The 24,834-nt window shown below is 42.0% G+C and overlaps 1 protein-coding gene across 1 annotated transcript in view; it reads left to right on the top strand.

Moving 5' to 3' along the window:
• Window positions 1–24,834, top strand: part of INPP5F (inositol polyphosphate-5-phosphatase F) — a 105,123-nt gene that overhangs the window by 25,905 nt on the left and 54,384 nt on the right. Inside the window, exons 2-3 of the mRNA XM_032775597.2 lie at window positions 878–958; window positions 23,660–23,796. Coding sequence (XP_032631488.1) covers window positions 878–958; window positions 23,660–23,796 — 218 coding nt within the window. The remainder of the gene's footprint in view (window positions 1–877; window positions 959–23,659; window positions 23,797–24,834) is intronic.

Here is a 24,834-nt window from a genome sequence, read left to right as displayed (position 1 = left end):
ATCTTGAGCATCTCACTCGAGGTACAAACTAACCTTCATACTTATTACTGTACTGTGCTGTGCTGGCTTGTGACAATGACACCTTTTGGAAGGAGCTGGCTCTGCATCATTCTAATGCTGATCATACAATTCAGGGTGATATGCCTACCCCCAAATGGTAATCTCATTATATTCCTTTTGCACCATGTCCCTATTGGATGAATTGGATTTTATTTCATAGTCTGTATCAAAGCATTGCTTGGATGTGTGTTGCAAGGGAGGGTGATAATTTTTCCTATTACATGGTTGAGACTAAAGAGCACCAATAACTGCATGGCATTCCCCTCTCTTGGACACTTGGATGAGGCATGTTTCAAATGATAAATATGCTATAGTGAACAGACTAGTTTTTACACTGTTTGTCTCATTAACTTGAGATTTACTGGGAATCCATGAGCCTTGGATAGAAGTCACAAAACTGAGTTTCACTCAGAACAGTAATTACTAGTGCTGATTAAACTGTCAAGGGTTAGTAACTTATGTCTTATATGACAGGTTTCAGAGTAGCAGCCATATTAGTCTGTATCCGCAAAAAGAACAAGAGTACTTGTGGCACCTTAGAGACTAACAAATTTATTTCAGCATGAGCTTAGGTGCATCTGAAGAAGTGAGCTGTAGCTCATGAAAGCGCATACTGAAATAAATTTGTTAGTCTCTAAGGTGCCACAAGTACTCTTGTTCTTTTTATGTCTTATAGAATACTTTCAGATTATGATGATGAAAACAACTCTTTACGTAGTGCATCAGAAATTCCTGAAAAGTAAAGTGTTTTGTTTTTAATGTCAGTGTCTATTGTTAACATTTCAGATTTTCTTATAAGCCTCAATTTTTCTTGCAGCCACGGATCTTCTTCTGGCCTGGAATCCTGTCTGTCTGGGTCTGGTGGAGGGAGTGATTGGGAAAGTTCAGCTTCATACAGGTATGATTTGTTAAACATGTTTTATATTGTAATGTGATTGCATATTAAAAAAGAAGCTTTGTGTAGTGTTCTGTGCACCATTCTGAAATGATTGATCCTCCGTATCACTGGTGGGTTGAAAAGAGGATCTGGACTGTGCTGCTTTGTACTCTTTTTCCTGGTCTAGTTTCTCTCTGGTTGGGAAGAGTAGTCCTGGTAGAGTTTTCTGTAAATTGTGATGAAGATGGCAAATTATAGTCCAAGAATTGGGTCTGTATGGAAACAGATTCTTGTCTAGGTTTCTACGCTCACTGGCTGTTCTGTTGTCTGGTTTGCCGTATTCAGAATATGTCAACTAGAGTTGCTATCAGAAAGCTAAAAATGGCTTTCAGACCTAGGTTCTTGGTGTAGCTGAGTTGACCTTGGCTACAATGTGTTTTTTTTGGTGGGACGGGAGTGGAGGGGGGAAGCGTCGGATTGTAGTACCTCATCTGCAATCAGTTGGAGAAGTGCTTCTCCCAGAATTATTAATGTAATCACTTTATTCTGTCAAAAATGTGTGTAAGAGTTTGATCATAAAAATACACTGATCCACTGGTACCTATGGTACTCTAGGCATATCTGATAAATGCTATTCTACTGTGAGTGAAATGAATAGCATCAGAAAACTTTACGTAACAATTAGGAAATATGTAAGATGAGGAAGCTGTTCAGACATCTTAAAATCTAAGCCAAATGGAAGGTTTGTGTAGACAAGCCCTGAGAAAGTTGTGGTAGTTAAGGCGTTACTGTTGGCTCACGAATGAGGCTGATGGAATGAAAATTAGGTGGGGGGAATGGGGAGGAATTCCCTTTTCAGTATATTTTTTCCGAGTGAATTCCAAAACTCCTTTCTTCTCATGTTCCCCCTTCAAATGCTTGCTTTTGCAAGCCAATATGGGAGAATTTAGGCAAGCTGGCTCCCTCAGTGGAATGGCTCCCATGAACACAGACTGCCAGCTGTGTGGTATAGTAATACAAAGTTCAGATCAGCATTAATTAGGTTCCTGATAATTTCTTTTTTCCTGCTAGCTTTGTGGTAGTAATCCTTGTCGTCTAGTTGTCCATCAGAACTTTTTCCCAGTGAAGCAGTGTGTCATACCCCCTCAAAATATTGTGAAATGGTGAAGTGGTTGTGAATTATTTTAATTTATCTCCACTGATGACTAGTTGACACAAGACTTGCAAATTCCTTTCCCAGTAGGATAGTTTTCTTAACTGTTTTCTTAGCAAAGCAACAAATAATGGATAATTGCAACTTCTGGTTAAAGTTCCTTATGTCATTTCCTCCTTTTGGTGGAAACATAGAACATGACTTTCTTACAAATACCTGAACCATGAATGAAAACTAGTACCTCACCAACTCCATGGTGCTGTTTTACAACTACAACCTGCAGATTCTTAACAGTCTGGACAATGTAATGCAGATTATAAATTAAAATGCTAAAACATCACAATGAGTGTGTGTTCTGACTGCACTCTATTCTCTGTTTAGGAGAGTCTCTGTGCTGATAGAGAGGTCTGGATAAAAGTGCATTGTTAAAACTAGGAAAGCTTGCATAACCTCTGTTCACATTATTTCTTGTTCTTAATGCTATTTTTAAATTTTCATGAGTGCTTAACACAACATTTAAAAGTGATTTTTTTGGTAACATGGTCTATGTAGGTAAAGTTTCAAATAAGTTACAGGCCACTAGGATACATTAAATGGTAAAATGGATCAGACTCTTGCTGCTTGTCAAAATAAGAAATGGATACACTGCAATATTAGAGATGCTGAAATAGAGCACTGCCAGTGCTGTTATAGGGCAAGAGCACAGGAAATGCTACTGCCTGCATTGTGATGATGGATGCACAGCTATGGAGAATGGGTAAAGAAATCTCTAATGCCTACTTCAGATAAATATTCTTGACTTTTACTTTCCTTGAAAATTAACTAAATCAATTTTCCTTTAAACTGGGAAAAACATTGAGGTAGGGATCAAAATAGTTATTGCCTATTTGTCTGAATTATTTTGAATTGATGTTTGGTCTACTAAGGCACAAAATGCCATCTTCATGCTATCATTTCAGGCTGGCTTATTTTTATTTGTGCTTAATGTTTGCATTTATATGTAGCCAAGGAAATTAGATATATTATACAATATTAGCTGACAATATGAGAGGGGGATGCCTTTGACAGTTGAACCTCTTATACAACTCAAAGATCTTTGTCATGGAGTTTCTGGTCTCCCTTAAGAATCTTGCATTGTTGCTAAGCCTTAGCAAATGTCGCTCTCTCTGGAACAAGTAAACAGAGGTCAGAGAGGGGTTGAGTTTGCTGCCTCTGCTTCAAACAAATGTCCAAGGGTGGATTCTGAACAGCCCAGAATGGCATAACAGCATGTTGCATTGTTGCTGGACAGCTGAAATCCTACTTTTAATTCCTTATTTATACAAAAAGGAAATGAGTTTGTGAGGTTCACCAATCATATGTATAAATTTTGAGGTGAGAATACACTTATCCCAAAGCACAGTATTTGTGTTACGCTTTCTCCATCAAGAAGAGATATATTTCTCGACAAAAAGAGCAATATGGATGACCAGATATGGTATGTGACTAATGAATAAAGTTAGAAAAAGCACCAATCACTTCAAAAGAAAAATTTGGAAGTAGAATGGCAACAAGTGCAAGAGTTTTAATCTCCAGTCTCTCCAAAAGTGACACAGAATATGAAGATGGAAGTTGTAACTAGCCTCTGACAAAGAAAGTGAAGGTAACGTTAAACAACGTTAATAAAAATGAGTTGAGAAGTTAGTGAGCCATGTTAAGAGGATTAGCCATTGCTTGAGAATTACTGCAATGATCAGTTCAAAGAATTCCTTAGCATGTTGTTAACACCCATGGTGGGTTTTAAATAAAACATTGCTTTTATTGTAAATTTTGAAACAAAAGATTTGACTTGTACTAGCTTGTCTCTATCTTATACTAACTAACTTTGTGGAATTCTATTCTTAGGCTCATGGCTTATGGCTTGATACCCATGTGTGGTTGAAATTTAAGTGTTTCTTGCCATATAAGAGTTGAGTAGTGCTTTATAAAGGATTCGAAATGCCATAATTTTGATTGCGGTTGATGTTTGGTATTTGTGCTGTTGTTGCACACCCACACTAGCAGCTCAGTAGCTGTAAATTTCTAGCTCCCATCACAAGTCAAAGCTGTAAATGATGAAACTATGACAGAGATGCCTCCTTGTTTTGTTTTTTTCCGTTGAGATGCTTCCAGTAAATTCTTTTAATGACAAGAATAAATGTCCTTATCAAAATCAGTCCTTTAGTACCTGCTGTAACTAATAGATATTTCAAGCTCTATTTCATTATCTTTGGTTTAATATTTAACTAATTAGCAATGTTGTATATGTACTGTATATGATTATAAAAAGAGTTAGGAGAACTTCAGTGTGACACCCAGCCTTCATTTCTAGGTTTTGACATGCATTTAAAATAGCAGCATACACTTGTTTATTGTATTTAATAGTAACATCACTAATAACTTAAACATCCCTAAGTAGTAATAGTTTTCCAGAAGGGATCCCTTTTAGTTTTGCAACCTTTTCATAGGCTGATTCTTATGCAGATTTAGCTAGTTGGGACCTTCTGGTGTTTGCTGTCTGTATAGACCAGCATAGAAACTATCAAGCCCTTCATTATATAAACATTTTGAAGCTGCAGGCCATTAAATGTGCTCTAAAGTCATTTTTGCTGCTACTTAAGTGGTGTTTTGTGAAATTGGTGAGGGGCAACATGTCGTCAGAGTTCTCTCTAAACAAGCAGAATAGTGCTCTCACTCTCAGTTGCTCTGTTGAAGTGAGATCCCTGTAGGACTGATGTCTGGCTTTGTTGGATGCAGTCTGTGGCCCCTAACCTTGTCAAACAAAGTGCTTTCTTTGCTGGTAACTTAAGTCAGAAGCCACAAAACCAGCATGAGAAATTTCTGAAGCAGTCTATGATGGACCTTCCATTCAGAACGTTCTTTTCTTAGAGCTCTGCCACAAACTACTAACAGGTATGAACAGTTTCCATCAGATATGCTCCTATTGGACTGGAGCAGAGATCTAATATAAGATTTTCAATCAGTCATCTTCTGCTGGTGATCATTAAGCGAAGACGGTCTAAATCCAGAATAATTTTGCCTCCTTATTTTGATTATAGGACATAACTACTTCTGACTTGACATGTTCTGCAAGAGTGCCGAGCATCTTGCTGCAGTCCAGGAAATGACTAAAATAATGCTTCTAGAGCTGAAGATACCTTTTCCCTGTGGGCAGAAGATAACTATATGTCTGTGCATTCTGTCCTTTCATCCTTTATGGGCTATTTATGATACACGAAGACGCTCACCCTTTCCATATTACTATGAAAGTATACCTTTCTGCAATTTCATTCCACTTTCCAGTTGACGACTGTAAAATCTGCAGCAATTTCACTATCGTGAGAGTCCTTAAAAGATAGAATAATCTGTCTCTAGTCAAAGAACCTGTTCCAGTGTAATATTTTAATCCCGTGCTGAAAAGATTAATGGATACTGTCATGAACAGATAGTTAAGGGTTAATGTCTCTTTTATCTGTAAAGGGTTAAGAAGATCAGTAAACCTGGCTGACACCTGACCAGAGGACCAATAGGGGGACAAGATACTTTCAAATCTTGGTGGAGGGAAGTCTTTTGTGCTCTTTGTGTTTGTTGTTCGCTTTGGGATAAGCAGGACCAGATGTCCATCCAGGCTCTCCAATTGTTTATAAATCAGCTCTCATGTTTCAAACTGTAAGTAATTAGCCAGGCAGGCGTGTAGTCGTATGTTTGTTTCTGACTTGTTTCTTTTTGCTGGAAGGATTTTACCTCTGTTTGCTGTAACTTTGAACCTAAGGCTGGGGGGGCCCCTCTGGTCTATAGGAATCTGATTACCCTGTAAAGCATTTTCCATCTTGATCTTACAGAGATAATTTTTACCTTTTCTTTCTTTAATTAAAAGCTTTCTTTTTAAGAACCTGATTGTTTTAAGATCCAAGGGGATTGGATCTGGACTCACAAGGGATGGGGGGGGAAGGAGGGGGTAGTAAATTTCTCCTTGTTTTAAGATTCAAGGGGTTTGGATCTGTGTTCACCAGGGAATTGGTGAAGTCCCTCAAGGCAACCCGGAGGGGGGACGAAGTTTGGGGGAACAGAGTGCCCCAGACACTGGAATTCTGGGTGGTGGCAGCATACCAGAGCTAAACTAGTAATTAGGCTTAGAAGTGTCCATGCAGGTCCCCACAGCCGTACCCTAATGTTCAGAGTGGGGAAAGAAGCCTTGACAGATACCCCTTTTGATCCTTTGGAAGAGTGCTTTTTATTTCCTCAGGAACAGAATTGTTATGTATCCTCATCCAATTTTTTTCCCCTTTGAATGTTTGATTTGTACTCAAAGTAGCCTATTAATCTTTGGGTTTCTTTCCAAAACCTCATTCTTGTGATGGGGAAAGGAAGCTTCATACCCTGGACCTTGGGCTTTGAGCATGTGATTGAGTAGAACTAAGGCATTTATTAACTAACCTAAGCTTTTTGTAAATTTTGGCAATCAGTGTAAGCAAATTGGTCCTTCTATTGGAAGCCTGTCAGAATGGATTAGGCTAAACTACAGCTAGGATAATCTGGAAGTTTTAAGATGAAGACTGCATTGATGACCTGATATGTAAAATTTCCTTTAGAGAAACCTGAGGGTTGCTACTTTTTCATGCCTTTTATGCAGCCCTGCTCTGCATATGGCATCTAAATGTGTTGTTGGGTTTGGGAGGGCAGTTCTGTAATCCTTGTTTAATTGGGACTCCTGAGTCCACTTCCCTGGAAGTTGTACTAGCCAGAATCCACAAGTGGGAACATGCGGAATCCACTTCTGAGAGATTACTTATTAGTAAATGCTGTTGCTCAGCATGTTCACCTGCCTACCGTCTCCTCTTCCTAAGTGTTCTGATCTCTTAAAGGTGCTGGAGTTTAGTGGAAGGAACTAAGGCAGTTGGGAGGACATCGTGGCCTCTTTTAACCTGTGGTCCAAAAGTGATGTGCTGTGTGGAGACATTTGTGCAGTCCCAATGGGCTTGCTTTTCTAAAATGTTCCTGAAGATCAGTGGCATTGAGGAAGTGCACCTTGTAAGTGAATATGAAAATGTAATATTTCTGCGCTTTTATTGGTAAGTAACCTCTTCACACCTGAAGCAACCTACCAGTAGAAGGTCGTCTTAAGAATGCTGCCATGGGGCATGTTCCATGTGCATATGCATGTGTCAAGGATGGCAAAAGAGAAAAGTGATATGTTTACTTGACTTTTCCTTGTCCCCTCAACCCCCCTCCCCCACATTTCAGAGCAAATTAAAAAAATGATTATAGGTGTGAGATCATAGAAAAGGGATTCTGAATGTACATTTCAAAGTATGAATTTGAACCAGTAGTGTCCCTTTGCTTCTTTTGTCCTTTCTTTTCTTTATGCTTTACTTCTCTTGTGTAGATCAGTTTTCAGAAGGCTTCTATTTCAGTCTACAGTTCAGTATTTTAAAATGTTAAAAATGGGGAAAATGGTAACACTGTGTTTTAGTGGCTATAATATTCCAGCAATTCTTATCAGAATATCAGCACTTACAGTTTACCATGTTCATAAGTATTTTGTCCTTTCTTCCGCAACTGAAAAGCGGTATTTTCCAGAATCAGCAAAATTCTTCTGTGCTCTATTTCGCAGAGATGCTAAAGAATAATTGGTTCTGCTAAGATTTAGCTAGTCCCATGACAGGCTATTCGTGTGGCTTTTTCTTTTTGGTTTCCAAATGAAGGGCAATTCCAATTTGTAACAGATATGTACAGCTGTATCACCTAGAGGCAGTAGCTCCATTATATTAAGGCAGCAGTTCTCAACCTATTTAACATTGTGGTCCGCATCCAATACTACCTGTGTGGCCCTGAGAATGTCACATGGGCCAAAGCTCTGTGCTGATTGGGCTGCAAGTGGCCTGTGGATTAAGAACTACTGTATTATGCACTATACAAACAAGTACTATGGATGCAGTCCTTTTCCCTTCTCTCAGCTGTAAAATAGTAAATTTTCAAAGTTAAGTTGCAATTGACTGCAGGATAGATAGACTTATATTTTCACATTAACTTTCAAATAAAGGAATGGACTTCGCAGTCTGACTTCATTTTAATGTGTACAAAAGCACTGAGTATTAGGTGTGTGCTTTCATAAACATGAAGAAATAAATAAGAGCACGTCTGTCATCAAAGATCGAAATGTTCATTGTAGTATAAATTACGCTAATTTTAGTGAAAATGTGATATAGTGAGATTTGAGAGGAAAAAGCCTCTCTTACCTTTAACTTCAGAGACTGACTTTCACACACTACATTCTGTCTTGGCAAACAATTATCCTGTTATATCTTCCTTTTTTACAGTAAACCTATGACTTGTTAAATATTTTGTGCCAAATAAAAAAGAAGCATCATAAAAAGTTTGTTTCTGTATCAGAATTACTGAAATGGATTAGTATTTGCATAGGCATACAAGGGTCCAACTCTGGTGTTTTGTACATGGCTGCCCTATCTACTGGGAGCTAGACCGACAACTAGTAAGCTTCACAATCAGCAAACAATCAGATGAGTATTGTCACAGTTCAGGGCAACTGCACCTGTATAGGAGTTGAGGTTAGGAGGGAAGAGAAATAATCATAAGTTCCTGGACTGTAAATGCATATTACTTTAAAAAAAAAATAACAAACCCTCTTAGCTGCTTTCAGAGAGATCTCTAGAGGAACATAATATGGTAACTTCTCACTTAATGTTGTCACCGTTAACATTGTTTTGTTATGTTGCTGATCATTTAGAGAACATGCCCATTTAAAGTTGTGCAATTCTCCCTTATGTTGTTTGGCAGCCACCTGCTTTGTCCACTGCTTGCAGGAAGAGCAGCCTGTTGGAGCTAGCTGGTGGGGACTTGGAACTAGGATGGATTGGCAGCCACCTCCCACATCAGCTCCCCAGCTCCCCTAAGTTCCCTGTGGGGCAGCTGCCCAGCAGGCTATCCATTGCCGGGCAGCTCAGCTGTCCCTTCCCTGACTAACAGGATAGAGGACCCGAGGTTGAGGAAGACATACATACCACCCATAGGGGTGAGAGGGGAATTATATATATGTCTTTTGTCTGGCGAAAAAAATTTCCCTGGAACCTAGGCGCCCCCCCCCCCCCCCATTTACATTAGTTCTTATGGGGAAATTGGATTCGCTCAACATCATCTCACTTAAAGTAGATTTTTTTCAGGAACATAGCTACATTAAATTAATTTTCAGAGATGTTGAGCACCTGCAGTTTCTTTTGGAAGGATTGGGTGCTCAGAGGGGAGTGAAGGGAATTAATTTGTGGCATAGACTGAGAAGGAATGAAATGACTTCATCAGGAAATGAGTCATATAACCAATCTCAGCATTGTCCATATTGATTTGATTCAGATACAGACTGTACTATTATGATCACCACTTTGTACAAAATTTATCATAGTCTTGTAAAAGTACACGTTGTGAGGTATCATCTGAAAAGTTATAATCTGCTGAATATAATTATCCTGTTAAAATATATATAGTGACACTTCATGCAAAATTATAAGCTTCTACTGCATGATTGTTACTGAACTGTGTTGTAATTCTGGGTAACATCCACAAAAACAATTTTTTCAGAGAGAAAGGCACACTAGCATCCCAGAGAGGTGTTAAAGGGCCATCATCTACTTAAGTGGACATCCCCCAGCAAGGGGGAGATGTAAACAAGAAATTTACATTACGTCCCAGGAATGTTGCAAACCTCACATCCACAAGAGACAGCTTGTTGCCTACATCCCAGCAGGGGGTAATCCTTGAAGGGAGAGGGATATAAATATGAAAGACAGTGACCTCCAACTCACCTTTCATCCTCCCATGTCTCTGCTAGTGACATCAACTACTCTCAAAGAACTACTAAAGGGGGAGTGGTCCCAGGCTGGAAGGAGACCCAGCCTGTGAAATTTCCAACAATGTATGCAAAAAGAACAGGAGTACTTGCGGCACTTTAGAGGTTAACAAATTTATTTCAGCATACGTTTTCGTGGGCTACAGCTCACTTCTTCGGATCCATAGAACGGAACACACTGCAGACTGATAGTTCATCATTTAGCAGTAAGGCATTCCCTGGGAAAAAGCTTATGCTGAAATAAATTTGTTAGTCTCTAAGATGCCACAAGTACTCTTTCTTTTTGCGGATACAGACTAATGCGGCTGCTACTCTGCAACAATGTATGGTAAGACAACGTATGGTGTGTTTAAGTTCACTTAGCTTGTTAAGTAGGTATTAGCTTGCGTATTACTCATTTTCTTTTGTAACCAATCCTGATTTTTATGGATCATCATTTATAATCACTTAAGTGATTATAATTAACTACAGAAATATAGATTTTTATCTTATAGTTTTATCATAACCTCTCTGTTTGGATTAAAGTGTGTTGGAAACTCCATTTAGAATAACAAGGCTGGTGCATATATCATTTCCTTTAATTAAATGCCGGAATTTTTATGAGCTTGCATTGTTCAGTAGTGTGCTGGTCAGTTCAAGATGCGCATTTCTGGGGGAACAAGGCTGAGACTAAGAATTTGTGGGTGTTGTCCTGTATGTAATTCATGAGTGACTGGTCACAGTGCTTATGTATTTAGCTGGGAGTGAATTTGCATGCTGAAGGCTGTGTGAGCTGGCCAGGTGTGGCTGTTCTGACAGCAAAGCAGTGTAAAAGGCATCCTAGGCCCTAGGGTGCCATCGAGTTAAAGGAACGTGCTGTTCAACAGTCCGGATTGTACCCTGGGGAATGTCTGTCTCGCTATTTGTTCAAGAGGTTTATGTTTTCCTGTTTTGCTGAAATCCTTTCACACTTTAAAACTCTTGGTAACATAATCTTTGGCCTTGGCTACACTGGTGCTTTACAGCGCTGCAACTTTCTTGCTCAGGGGTGTGAAAAAAAAAAACCCCCCGAGTGCTGCAAAATACAGTGCTGTAAAGTGCCAGTGTAAACAGTGCCGCAGCGTTGGGAGCGCGGCTCCCAGTGCTGCAAGCTGATCGCCACGAGGAGGTGGAGTACGTGCAGCGCTGGGACCACACTCACACTTCAAAGCGCTGCCGCGGCAGTGCATTTAAGTTTCGAGTGTAGCCAAGCCCGTTGTCTCTGCAGTTTTGGGCTCTATTTCTGTTATATTTCTTGGTAGTCTATTTCTTTTGTCCTTTTAGTAAAAGAGAAGCTAAAACATTGAGTCAAGTATCAGAGGGGTAGCCGTGTTAGTCTGGATCTGTAAAAGCAGCAAAGAATCCTGTGGCACCTTTATAGACTAACAGACTTTTTGGAGCATGAGCTTTTGTGGGTAAATACCCACTTCGTCATATGCATTGAGTGTCACTGAGCAGGTAGTGGGGAGAAGAGGTTGTAGAAAGTCTCATTAAAAGCCAGGGGAGGGTTTGTTACAAGTAATCTCATATGCATATTCAAGGATATGAAAATAAATTCTGGTAACCTTGAAAATGTTGGCAGATAACCGTTTCCCATTATATGTGTGTTTTGTGATCTTGCATGTGTTGGTGCTTCATCCTTTCATAATACAAAATTTCCTTTGCACTGGAAGCTTAAGTGAGCATCCCCTGCTTTGCATGTTACTCCTGGAGGAATTCTGCACCAGAAAATTAAAAATTATGTGAACAATATTTTAAAATTCTGCACATTTTCTTTGTCAAAATCACACTATATAATCATGCCAGTTTCAATTATTTTGGTAATTTATTTCAAAATACCTGTCAGCAAGTATGTCTGTAACAATACAGACACATACAAAAATTCCCCCAGGAGTAGAGAGTTAAACCCCTATGACAACCCAGTTCCTGTTTCTCTGCTCCCCTCCCCCACAAAACCCAGCCGGGTGTCCAGACACTCTCACTCCCACTTCCCCCAGAGCCCAGCCACTCTCAACCACTATCCTCCAAAAGCCAGTTTCAGGTCCGCTCCCCCCCCCCCACCACAACTCAGACACTCACACCCCCTACCATCCCAGAGCGTTTACCTTTTAGACATTCTTTAACCAGGTCTCCATTACACTTTTCTGTGCAATTCTTAATCACCTGTGTTTTCAGAAATAGCTTCTATAGTATAGAATAGGTATGAGTTGTTGTAGAGAAAACCAGTGGAATGAAGAAAAAAAAGTAGATGGCTAGAGGGAGCTGAAATGTGGATAAAAAAGATGCTTTTTCTGATACAGCAGGGTATGTTGCTTTGAATATTCTATTGTGTGCAGCTGATCCTGTCTTTCAGTACAATCATGTGGGGTTGGAGGAGCTGTTTAAATCCATTTCTCCTGTTGGACAGCGATCTCTCTGGTTTGATTAAAGGGTTTCTATCTGTATTTCTGGGGAGAAAGGTGGGGAAGATATGGGGAGACTCTTGATTTATGGTGGGGATTGGGATAATAGAGCTTGTATTGATTTATCCTAGACTTGTAGAGGATTTTGTCTGTGACCTTAATTACTCTGTGGGTTGGCCCTGTAGGGAGGAGAGTAACGTTTGCAGTTTCTGAAGCCCAGTACTTACCTGCCCCTCCCAAGCTATTTCTGGAATACCAGATGGTTTTGGTGGATAGAAGCATCCTTTAATTCTTCTGACTACTTCTTCTCTGATGTGAACTTTGCTATGCTTATCCATGTGTTCCGATTGCCAGACTGGATTATTTTAATACACTTTGCTTCGGGCTTCCCTTGAAGACCACTTGGAAACTGTAGTTAGAAGTTGGTATAGTGGCCTGCTTAAGTAGGAAGGCTGATCATAGGCAGCACACTACGCCAGTGCTGTGCAGATTTCACTAATGTTGAACATACTCCGACTTGCATCTGAAGGAAGTCTGCAGACAATGAAAAGATGTATCAAATATCCCTCAGTGCTACCAGTCAAGATAAAATTGTAATAAGCCATGGCATAGTCTTTATTGTATATAAATAGCTAACCAGCTGAATGCAGCAGAATAATTATCCCATCATATGTGAAGGTTCATGTTGCCTGCTTTCACTGAAAGTTAATAGCTGAACCTAATGATGTATTCATGGTAGAAGATGAGAATATATAAAAGTTGAAGTAGGCATGGCTTGGGAAGGGTACCCCATAAGATAAGATGAAGTGCCAGAAAGTATTTTGAGTTAATGTTGTACATCTCATTAGCAGAGTGGGTTGAGAAATTTTTTTGAAGGAATGCTTTTTGTTGTTTTGTTGGTTTGTTTGGAAAAAGGTGATTTGTTGAAACCAAAAAACTTGAAAGCAATAGGATATGACTATCTGCCTCTACCGCCACCCAATCAAAAGCATAGGTATAAATTTGCAAGAAATAAAATATGCATCATTTTGGCACTTAACAAGAAATTTGCTATTTAGCTCAGACAACAATCCCAGTGTGACAAACGTAAGGAAGTGGCAATGTTTTCTGGTCTATTTCTGAGTAAACTCAAGCAGCAGTGTTTATAGAGGTAGGCCATGTGATTTGCAGGTTTAGAACTTGTAATACTATAGCAATGTCACCTTGTCAAAGGGAGAAAAGTGTGACTCGACAGTATGCATAATGTGTTACTTGAGATGTTGCTGTAGCCTGAGTGTTTTAAGAAGTGTTAGAAAAACACTTAAGTGGTACTGGGTGGTAGTTGGAGCAAAAATCTGAACTAAATTCCTGTTACAGTGAAGAATTTGAAGTGATAGGTTATTTTAACAGATACAGTGCTTTAAATTAGCTGTTGCCATCTGTTCTTCCCTGGCTTATAATGCAGAAAAAACACAATAATTAAATCAGTGAAAAATGAGGCAGACGACTAAAATGTACGCTTCTAAAATAAGAAGAAGCTGTGATTTCCCTGAAGGCGGAAGTTAGCGTGCATACATGAGAAGGAAAAAATTGCAATCGAATGTGTTGTCCAAAAGCTGTTTTAGGAAACTGTTCTTACTTCATCCATAAGAGCACACATCTAATTTAGGTATTCCTTATTACAGTTGCAAGCAATATCTGAATAATTGAGAGCCTTTCCTGGCCATTGTTCTAGTTTTTCCTCCAGGTCATACTTTATCTGCATAATCACTTCCTGATCTGCATTCTCATCCTGCCCTGAGATTTAAGCTTCATTTCTATTATTTTGGCTCAGGGATCAGAATTACAGTACAAGCATTTTTTTTAATGCACCCAAGCATGTTTTCTGTACACTTTTGCAACTTTGCATTTAATAGTAAGTAAATGAATCTCTTTAGTTCTTGTTCAGCATTATAGGAGGTTTTATACTCCATTGTGGGGTAAATGGAATGGGGAATGGCCAAAAATATCACTCTTGACTTCATTAAACTTACTTCTTCTTTGAGTGCTTGTTCATGTCAATTCCAATCAGTGATATGCTTGCTGCTTACACGACAGCCAGAAGATATTTTTCCCCTAGCAGCATCCATAAGGTCATCCTGCGTGCCCTGTGGAGTTGCACCTTTATGGTGCCCAATATAGGGTCCTGCTGACTCGCCACCCCCTTAGTTCCTTCTTACCGCCAGTGATGCCTAGCTGGAATTTCCCGCGCTCTTGCTTTTGCAAACTCCTTTAGCAGTGTCCTGTTGTAATTTGTATATAGTTAGTAGGTTTTGTCTGAAAACTTAGCCTGCTACTACTATTTAATTGTGGGGTTCCTCTCCCCTTTTCTCCCTGGCCTCGGGGGCATGCCTCGGTTGCTGCAGTTCAATCCATGTGAAGGGTGCGGAAAGTTGATGCCAAAAAGTGACCCGCACACTTCTTGTTTGATGTGCCTTGGCGAGAGTCACCAAAAGGACAAGTGCTGCATTTGTAAAGAGTTTCGGCTGAAGAGCCTTAAGGATCGTGAGCAGAGACTCAGGCCTATCTTCATGGAGGCATCCCTCTGCTCATAATCTGACCCCGGTCAGTGGAGCCCATGCTGATCGCCGCCTCCTCCATGTAGAGCGCACTGGTGCTGATGGCTTGGGACTTGGCTCCTAGAAAGGAGACTAAGGACTCCTAGCACTGACACGGCGCCAAACATAAGACTTTTGATAGGCACCGATCTGTGTCTCTGGTGCCCCAGAAGAAAAAGAGGCAGGAGAGAGGGTGCTCCCCTCGCTTCCTCCAAGTCTAAGGAAACAGCAGTAGGGAGACCTAAATCCACTCAGCCTACTTCTGGCCCGGCGGCTCCAAGGGGCTCGTTGACTCCTGCCCCGCAAGGGGTCCAATCAAATCTGGCCCACTACAGCTCTCTGGACCGTCATGGCCAGGATGTTCAACTCCTCTCCACTCCAGAGACTTCTGGGGCAGCGCAGGACCTCATCCGCTTGACGGCTCCGCCTTCCTCAAGGAGAGAAGAGGCACCGGTGTTAGCCACGCCACCTATTCCATCTAGGGGGAAGCCGGCGATGATGTCATGCTGCTCCCCCATCTCTGGCGCGCCATGTCATAAATAGATAGCTAAGGGTTAATGTTTCTCTTACCTGTAAAGGGTTAACAAAGGGAACCAAACACCTGACCAGAGGACCAATCAGGAAACCGGATTTTTCAAAGTGAGGGAACTCTGGTTGTTTTGTCTTTGTTGGTGCTGTTTGTTTCGGAAGAGTTTTTTTTTTTTTTTTTTTTTTTTTTTTTCCTTCCTATCTTCCCAAGCTCTTTCTACCTTCTTAACAAGTTGATACAAAAGGAAGGATAGTATATTGTAATTTTATTACATTGTGTAGACTTTCTGGAATGTCAATTGGATATCTTTGAATTCGATTTCTTTTTAGCCCTGTGTTATTCATCTTGATACAGAGTTTATATTCGAGTCTTTCTTTTTTTTTTTTTTTAGTAACCTTCTGCTGACAAGGGCCAGGTTCAAATCCAGGGGTTCGTACATCATAACTCAGCGGAGCCACAATGGGACACTTACATCGCGCCTCTAGGAAGGGCAAATATTCCCCTCGCCAAGCACGATCTGAGTGTAACGAAATCTTTTTTAATTAAAGAAGGAATCAAATGCGGCACTCATCCAGTTCGGAGAAAAACAACCCTAAACAGAAGTTTAATACTACACACATAACTCATACACCAACCCCCCAAGTCATATTGGCATTCCCTTTTCCCTTAGGGTCTTATCAAACTCCAAAGTCCAACAACACCAAAGCCTGTCAATGCACCCCCAGATTCAAGAGTCTACTTGAGAGGTCCAATCCCGCCATCCTGGTAAAGGGCACCTTAGCGTGTTGAGCCGACGAGCCAACTACCACTGCCTCTCCGTGGGTTCTGCTCCGGCTTCTTCCGCTTCTCTCTCACGAACTGGCTCGGCTTACCTGCCGCTGCCACCTCCTGCTCCTCCGGCCGTCCTCACAAACTGCGTCCGTTCTCCATCCAGCTCCTCGGACTGCTCCAGTGTGTCACTCTGCAAACTGCCGGTCTCCGCGCGCCTGTGGGCTGCTTTCCACACCCTCAACAGCTACTATCCGCTCTGCGCAGCCGCTCCATTCCCCAGCTGTCCCGTGTCCTGCTCCGCAGCAAATGCCCCCGATGAAACTGCTTCCACTAAGAAAGAGATGCCGTCAGCGTGCGTTTCCACATATAGCTTGCAAGGTCCCACCCACCTATACACACTGGTACTCAGTGCTCCCAGCTCAGTAATTTCACGCTCTTTAGTGATTTCAGCTCTTAGTGATGCTTCAAGCACATCAGTAGGCGGAAGCCTGTGCTAAGTGTGCCAGCCTATTTACTGCATCCCAAAAAGTGAGTTCAATGGCTAGCAACCCTATGATCAAGAGTTTATCACTGGAAATAATTAAAATTCAACTCTGGAACATCCACCATGTGAGAGTGTGAAGGGTAGACATAGCTGTGCTGCCTAGTCTCCGACGCATAGGAGCCTTGGCACCTACAGTAGGCACATAATATCCTCCCACAAGCCCTCTCTCCATTGCACAGGGTTTGAACCTCATGTCCCTTCGTTCTTAATCAATACCTAACCCAACCGATGTTGAGTTCAGTCTGTCACTTACACAGTCAGTTCCCACAACGCTTCGATCAGTTTTTATTCTTTTTTTTTCTTGGTTGGGTAGGCGTTGCTTCTTTGTCTGAAATCACAGTTTGAGAGTTTTCTATTCTCTTACACTTTTATCTTTCCCCTACATCTCCATGTACATTTCTATCATTCAACGTTCCTAGATTGCATCTTGTACAGCTCATTCTGACGCGCTTTACATATAAGTGAATCTCAAGCTTTCTTTAAGAACTTGGTTGAGTTTTTCTTCTTAGGATTAACTCCTTTGCATGCGAATAAGGGTAATTGGTGGAGGGGGAATAGAGAGATTAAAACACATGCACCTCCTTTGTGTTGTTGAGTGTTGCTCCAGCCAACTGCGTGCGCTCCTATTATGGACAGACTACCAGCGCCATGTTTTCTGACCTTGAACTATTTTAGCAAGGGCGGAGCCTGCCTCAGGGGAGACCAGAGGGGGCCAAAACCCTGGAAATTTTGGATGGTGGCAGCGAGATAAGTTCCAAGCTGCTAATTAAGCTTGGAGGTTCATGCTAAGCACCCAGATTTTGGATGCTAAGGTCCAGATTTGGGAAGAGGCTTATGATACGCCACTCCCCAGCGCAAACCGTCCAAGGGGGGGGAGCCACATCAGTTTCCAGAGGCTCAGCACCGCCACTCCTCTGTGGTCTTCTTTTTCAGAGACCTCGGAGTCTGAAGCAGAGTGCTATTGTTTGGATAGGTCCAGCAGCAGGAGGTCTAGATCTAGGCAACACCCCCAGCCTCCTCCAGTGTCGTGGCCACCTCAATGTCAGCCACCGACTCAGTGGCCTTCTTGGACTCCTTGGGCTTACCATCAGGCCCAGGGTCAGAGCCAGGCATTGAGATCCAGATCAGCATTGATCGCATCAGCATCTGTCGCCCATGTACAGCTACTGGCACTGGATCCATCTCCGGCGACGACTCCTGGGCCCCTGCCTGCTGCTTTGGGTTCTGCGCTGACAATCCCAGCACCAGCAGCCTCCATAGCATCGGTATGCCAGCCCCATGAGCAACGCTCACCTTAACCCCCGGGCGCCAGGGGCAATAACCAGGGTCATGGGCCGGTGTTTTCGTCTTTGTCCTCTCCAGATGAGGCTGTTGTGGGCACGTCAATGGCCCTGGCCTTGGAGGACAGCAGGGTCCTGCCACAGTTGTTGCACGGGGTGGCCCAGAACCTGGGGATCCAGGCAGAGGATGGTAGAGGATGCGGATCCCATGATGGACATCCTCGCCCCCTCTGGACCCTCGCATATTCCGCTGCCACTTATTAAAAATATAAGTGAAACCACAAAAACTTTGTGGCATACTCCAGCCTCCTCCCCCCCACGGCAGGGAGGAACGAAAGATGCTATTTTGTCCCCTTTGAGTCCGAGCACTTGTACACTCATCCTCCATCTGACTCCCTGGTGGTGGGATGCTGTGAACCACAGGGAGTGCCAGGAGTTCTAGGGACCCTCCCCTAAAAACTGGAAGGCCAAAAAGCTTGACTTATTAAGGAGGAAAGTCTGCTCCACCAGTGATTTGCAGCTACGAATTGCAAGTCAACAGGCCATCATTAGCAGATACTTCAACACCTGCGGAGTGATGGCCGAGTTTTCCAAGCTGCTACCATCAGACTCCCATTCTGAATTTAAGGCGTTGGTGGAAGAAGGCAAACTCATTTCTAGGGCCTCCTTGCAGATGGCTCTTGATGGTGCGGATGCGGCCCCCCCGTACAATGGCTATGGGGGTGGCCATAAGGAGATCCTCTTGGCTCCAGGTTTCTGGACTAACTCATGAAGTCCAGCAGGCCATCCAAGACCTGCCCTTTGAAGTTCAGGCATTATTTTCCAAAAAGACGGTACTGGACTCAACACAGGCCAGGACTTTCCTTCCCAAAGCGTGATTTTGAGCCCTCGACGACATCATGCAGGGTCTCAGGCAGTTTCCCACCACTGCAGCATGGAACTGCTTGTAACTTCTAGAACACATAGCTACTTGTAGTTACGTAGTACAGCGTTCCAGACTCAGACCTTGACTGCTTCAGTCATGGCTAGCGTCAGTGTATCGGCCAGCCTGGGACAGTTGGGCGTTGGCCGCTACTCAACTCCCTCCTGTGGTGGCTCAACCTGCAGGTAGTATGTGCAGGGATCCCCTTCACCAGCTCTCAGCCATCCCTCTTGCTAGTGATAGACACTTCAGACTTGGGCTAGGGGGCACATTTGGGAAACCTCAGAATGCAAGTCCTCTGGTCTCAGGCAGATCTTGCTCTGCACATCAGTGTCAGAGAGCTGAGAGCACTATGCTTGGCATGCCAGACTTTCTGAGCCCACCTAGCAGGGAAGTATATATCAGTCATGACAGATAGCTATGTTCTATATCAACAAACAGGGGTGCAAGCTCCTCTCCTGTTTGCCAGGAATCTCTCATGCTGTGGGACTTCTGTGTAGAGCACTCGGTACACCTGCAAGCCTCATACCTCCCCGGAGTATAGCATGAGTTGGGGGGCCATCTCAGCAGTTTGTTCCATGACTGGTCCCTTCACCCAGACATAGTGAACGCAATCTTTCATCAGTGGGGCTGTCCCCAGATAGACCTGTTTGCCATGCGATGCAACAGGAAGTGTCAGTTGTTCTGCTCCTTCCTGAATCACAGCCTGGGCTCCATCACTGGTGCATTCCTTGTCCCCTGGGGAGGCTGTCTCCTATACTCTTTCCTACCTGTTCCTCTCATTCACGAGATGCTCCTCAAGATTTGGAGGGAGTGACCTTTGGTGATATGATTATTGATAGCTCCAGCCTGGCCTCACCTGCACTGGTACACATCACACCTGGAAATGTCCGTGGAAGTTCCAGTCACCTGCTGCTCTTCCTGGACTTGATAACTCAGGAACACGGTCGTCTCCAACATTCCAACCTCGAGTTGCTCCACCCCACTCCATGTTAATACCGCGGCTCAACCCATGGCACTTTCTTGCTCTGATCAAGTCAGAAAAGTTCTTCTGGGCAGCAGGAAACCCTCCACAAGAGCTATCTACTTTGCCAATTGGAGGAGATTTTCAATCTGATTGGCTTAGCGCCAGTTTTCATCTCAGTGCCACTAATACTAGACTATTTTCTCCACCTCAAGCAGAAGGGACTGTCTGTGTCATCAGTAAGAGTTCACTGGACCGCCATCTCTGCCTTCCATCCAGGACCAGAGGGGTGATATGCTCTCTACGCTCTCTCTCTCTCTCTCTCTCTCTCATACAAGATGGCATTTCTGGTAACGATAACCTCAGCTGGAGGTTTTCTGAGCTCAGGGCCTTAACATCAGAGCTCTCTTACACTGTATTCCATAAGGACAAGGTTCAGCTTAGGCCTCACCTGGCTTTTCTCCTGAAGGTTGTCTTCCAGTTCCACATCAACCAGAACATCTTCCTCCCTGTATTCTACCCTAAGCTGCACTTGAGTGGCAGGGAGCAAAGACTTCACTCACTGGATGTCCGCAGAGTGCTAGACTTCTACATCGAGAGAACAAAACTGTTCCGAAAGTCCTTCCAGGTATTTGTGGCAGTGGCGGACAGAAAGGTCTTCCTGTCTCCTCTCATCATATTTCGTCATGGACCACATCCTGCATTTGTGAGTGCTACAACTTGGCAAGGGTGCCTGCTCCTTTGATCACTGCATACGTCACCAGGGCTCAGGCCTTTTCAATGGCATTCCTGGCACAGGCTCCCACCCACGAAATCTGCAGAGCAGCAACATGGTCCTCCATGCACATTTTCACCACACAGTATGCAGGCTGGAGATGATGCAGCCTTTGGAAGAGAGGTGCTCCAATCAGTGGAGGACTCCAGCCCCACCTCCTGAACTTGGGCTTGTGAGTCACCTGATTGGAATTGAGATGAACAAGCACTCGAAGAAAATGATTACTCACCTTCTCGTAACTATTGTTCTTTGAGATATATTGTTCATGTCCATTCCAATACCTACCCTCCCACCCCTCTGTCGGACTAGCCAGCAGGAAGGAACTGAGGGGGTGGTGGGTTGACAGGGCCCTGTATTGGGCGCCATGAAGGTGCGACTCCAAGGTGCGCTCAGGCCTATGTGTGTGTGGGAGCTACGGGTGTGACGCACTGTGTGCGTGGGTGGGGGAGCACTGCTCCGGGCATGGCTGCATGTACAGCTGCCAAAATACTAAGGTGGTGCAGGGCTATCAATTACAATGCGGATCTGTTTCTAAGATCTGGCCTGGGTTTGTCACTCTAGTAAAAAAGCTGTAAACTGGAGACACGAGCTTCCATTTTAAGTGAAAATTCTATCAAAACAATTTCTGCTTTGTCTGCTGTGGTCTGTCATTAAATAATCTGTTCCTGCTGTTTTGTTAGTCAGTGTGTTTACTTAGGAGCTGCTGTACACAGCCTCTAGTTTTATAACCTTCAAAGTGAGGTGCATATCATTGTGATCAGGATATAATTTTAAATTCAGCAGTATATCTTGTTCTCTCGGGTATTACATAGGATTTATTAATGTTGTCTTAAACAAGCTCAACTTCTGTTAGTCTGTTTTTAACCACTCAATCGCTCTTTTAAAACAATTTTTTAAAAATAACAGAAAAAACCTCTACCATTTTTTTGGTAATGGGCGCATTCATTAAATGCAATATCTTAATTGTTCTATGTTTTTATGTGTATGGGGGAGAGGGTTACTACATGGTCTTTTAAAAGGAAAACTTCACTTCCTTACAGAAAAAACAAAACAAAAAACCCCAGTTGGATCATCCCTTCCCAGAAAGTTTTTACTACAGAACATTCCCAAGTGCTTTGTCTATTAAACACTACTATGGCACAGGAGATAATGCAGTAGTAGAAGAAGGAACCTAGACACTTGGTTCCCAGTTAAGGATAACTTCAATAAACTTCAGGGGATTTTACTTAAGTTCTTCCCCTACCATTCAGATATAGAGATTAGATAGATCATCCGGTTTTGGGATGTGGTAGAGTTTTTTTTAATGGCAGATACTAGAAAACTGCACAAAGCTCTGGAATAAATCCTGAATTCTGCATTGAAAACATGCTATAGAAACCAGAAAAAAATACCGTTGATAATCTTCTTGTGAAGTTTTGATGTATCCTTTTTGTTGCATAGTGCTTAAAAAAAAGAAAAAAGAAAAAAGAGGAAGTAGCTGTTTAGCTAAGGAGAAAACGTGGGAGATTACAAATACATCTGAGAAAGGAAAGAAATGCAATAGCAATAAAGTTGCTAAACAGGTTGCCAACGTTCAGGGTTATGTTTTCCAAATGTGGAACTGTCCATTTACAATAATGGGTCTTTAACGTTTCTATGTTGTTGTCTATGATACTTTGCCTTTTCCGGTCTTCTTACTATTGCTAACTGTTGCATTTAAGAACTAGAGATTGCTGAGTCCAACAAACAGCGAGGGGGTGTGATTGTAAAAAAAATAAACAGCAAAACCCAGCATATTGGACAAGAGAATGGAATTAGTCTGATATTTTTGGCTTATTGTTAAAACAGTGACAATATATTTTATGGATTAACCATGGACAGGAATTTAGGAGGCCTGGGTATTCCACTTAACTTCTGTCTAGTTCCCGATCTCTCTTTGAATTGTTGAGGGTATGATAAACCTGTCTGCTTCACATAGGTGTCGGGTATTACACAGTTCCTTATTACAAAGATTATTTAGGTGCCAGTTTAACTAACATGTCCCTCCTTACAAAACTAAGCTTTTGTCTCTTAATCCCCATGGTTAACATGCACATTAAAAATACAAGTATCAGAGGGGTAGCCGTGTTAGTCTGCATCTGTAAAAGCAGCAAAGAATCCTGTGGCACCTTATAGACTAACAGACGTTTTGGAGCATGAGCTTTCGTGGGTGAATACCCACTTCTTCAGATGCATGTTCCACTATATGCATCTGACGAAGTGGGTATTCACCCACGAAAGCTCATGCTCCAAAAAGTCTGTTAGTCTATAAGGTGCCACAGGATTCTTTGCTGCTATTAAAAATACAGGCTCTGTAATTTGATTAAACCTGATTTTAGGACATAATGTTCATGTCTGTGTGCTGAAATGATCTGCTCACATTATGGCCATTTAAAATGGACACAGCAGCTGTGTTTAAATGTTTTATTTACTTTGCATTTTTGTGTGATACAGCCTCGTGGGAGAGTTTTTCCCTGCTGGCTGACTTTTCCATGTGGTGAACTCTAATTTTCTTCCTTTTCTGTTTCTAATGATACAGAAATCAAATTGGCTGACCTTGTTTTGAGTGTGCACTAAAGTTATTGATGTTGGCAGGAATGCGCGTAATTCTGGGATCATTTTATTGTTGTCAGTGAAGTAGTGGTGCCCTCTCTCTTAATAGCTTATCCCACAACATGGTGACTTTCCTTAATATTTCAGTGATAGAGTAGCAGAGAGTTTTTTTCTTCCCACAAAGATCAGTATAATCTGGAGGGAATTGGCCTATGAGGTTATAACACTTTTATGGTAGGAGTAAGGTTTTGGGTTTAATATGATTAAATGTCCTCTCAGTGAATATGATTTAATTATTTTCTCTTGTGACGCTAACAGATTTTGCTAATGTTTTCCAGATCTACCATGGTGGCTACTTCTCATTCGCCAGAAAGCATTGATTGGAAAGCTTCCAGAAGGCCATGAAGTATGGAAAATAACCAAAATTGCAGTGATTCCACTCTCTGAAACAGACCCTCAGGATCTGGAGTTGGAGGTATGATTTTAAAATCTTGAAAACTTCTAATATGAAAGTCTTGGAGAGACAAGGTATGTGAGATACTATCTTTTATTGGATTAACATATCCCCTGGGATGTATAGAAAGTGTCAGATGTCGATGTAGATTCCCATTGCCTCCACTCTGACATGCAGTCCTACTTGCTTTTGTAATCATGACTCCTGTAGAAATCCTTCATACACAAACTTCTCTTATTATGTCTGCCCCAGGACTTTTCTAAAGGGAACTTCACAGAAATGAGGGAAAACTGTACAAATTAAATACACCCTCAGACTGTATTAACTTTCACTGTAGGTTGGGAGGAAAAGAATACAGAGTAATCTGATCAGATTGCAGAATTTGAAGAGACTGACAGAGTCTGAAGCTATTATGGGGGCTTTTGTGTAAGACAGAGAGGGGAAATTCATACCACTTTTAGGCTCAGGCTACCCTGACTGCAGAGATACAGAGGGGAGGGTAGTGCCTATAGGTAAGACCATCAGGAGCTTCAGTGGGAAATGACTGACCTCCATTTTTATTTAGTGTGTATGTTCATGCTTATTTTGTGGTTTTCAACAGCCTATTTTCAGGACTATAGAGCTAATCTTGTTAGTAAGAAATGCTCCAGTCTAACAAATCCAGAATGTACTCTTTAAATGTCAGTACAATTAAGGTGTGACTAAGTTTATAACTAACTGGGGGATGAAATCTTTTAAAGAATTATTCATTCAACAATTACACTGGTCTACAATTTTTGAGAAGTTGTCTGCTTCAGAGATAAAATGCAGTATTTTTTATGTATTTTGATGTGCTGAATTCAAATATGACAATTAAAACAACTGATTGATTGGCTACTCTATGTATATTGCGTAGATAGTAGAGTTTTAATCATAAATTGTAAACCTAGGTCTTTTCATGTGTTTATGGTTGCTTTACATGATAATATTTCACCTGTCCTGTTTATGTAACACTTTAAAAATCAGCAAAAGGGTCATATAAATAAAATTTATTATGAAACAAAAGGCAAAAAACTATTA

This window comes from Chelonoidis abingdonii, chromosome 15 (genome assembly GCF_003597395.2).
Source record: "Chelonoidis abingdonii isolate Lonesome George chromosome 15, CheloAbing_2.0, whole genome shotgun sequence".
NCBI lineage: Eukaryota > Metazoa > Chordata > Testudines > Testudinidae > Chelonoidis > Chelonoidis abingdonii.
The sequence above is the reverse complement of the archived record's forward strand: the minus strand, read 5'-3'. Positions and strand labels throughout refer to the sequence as shown.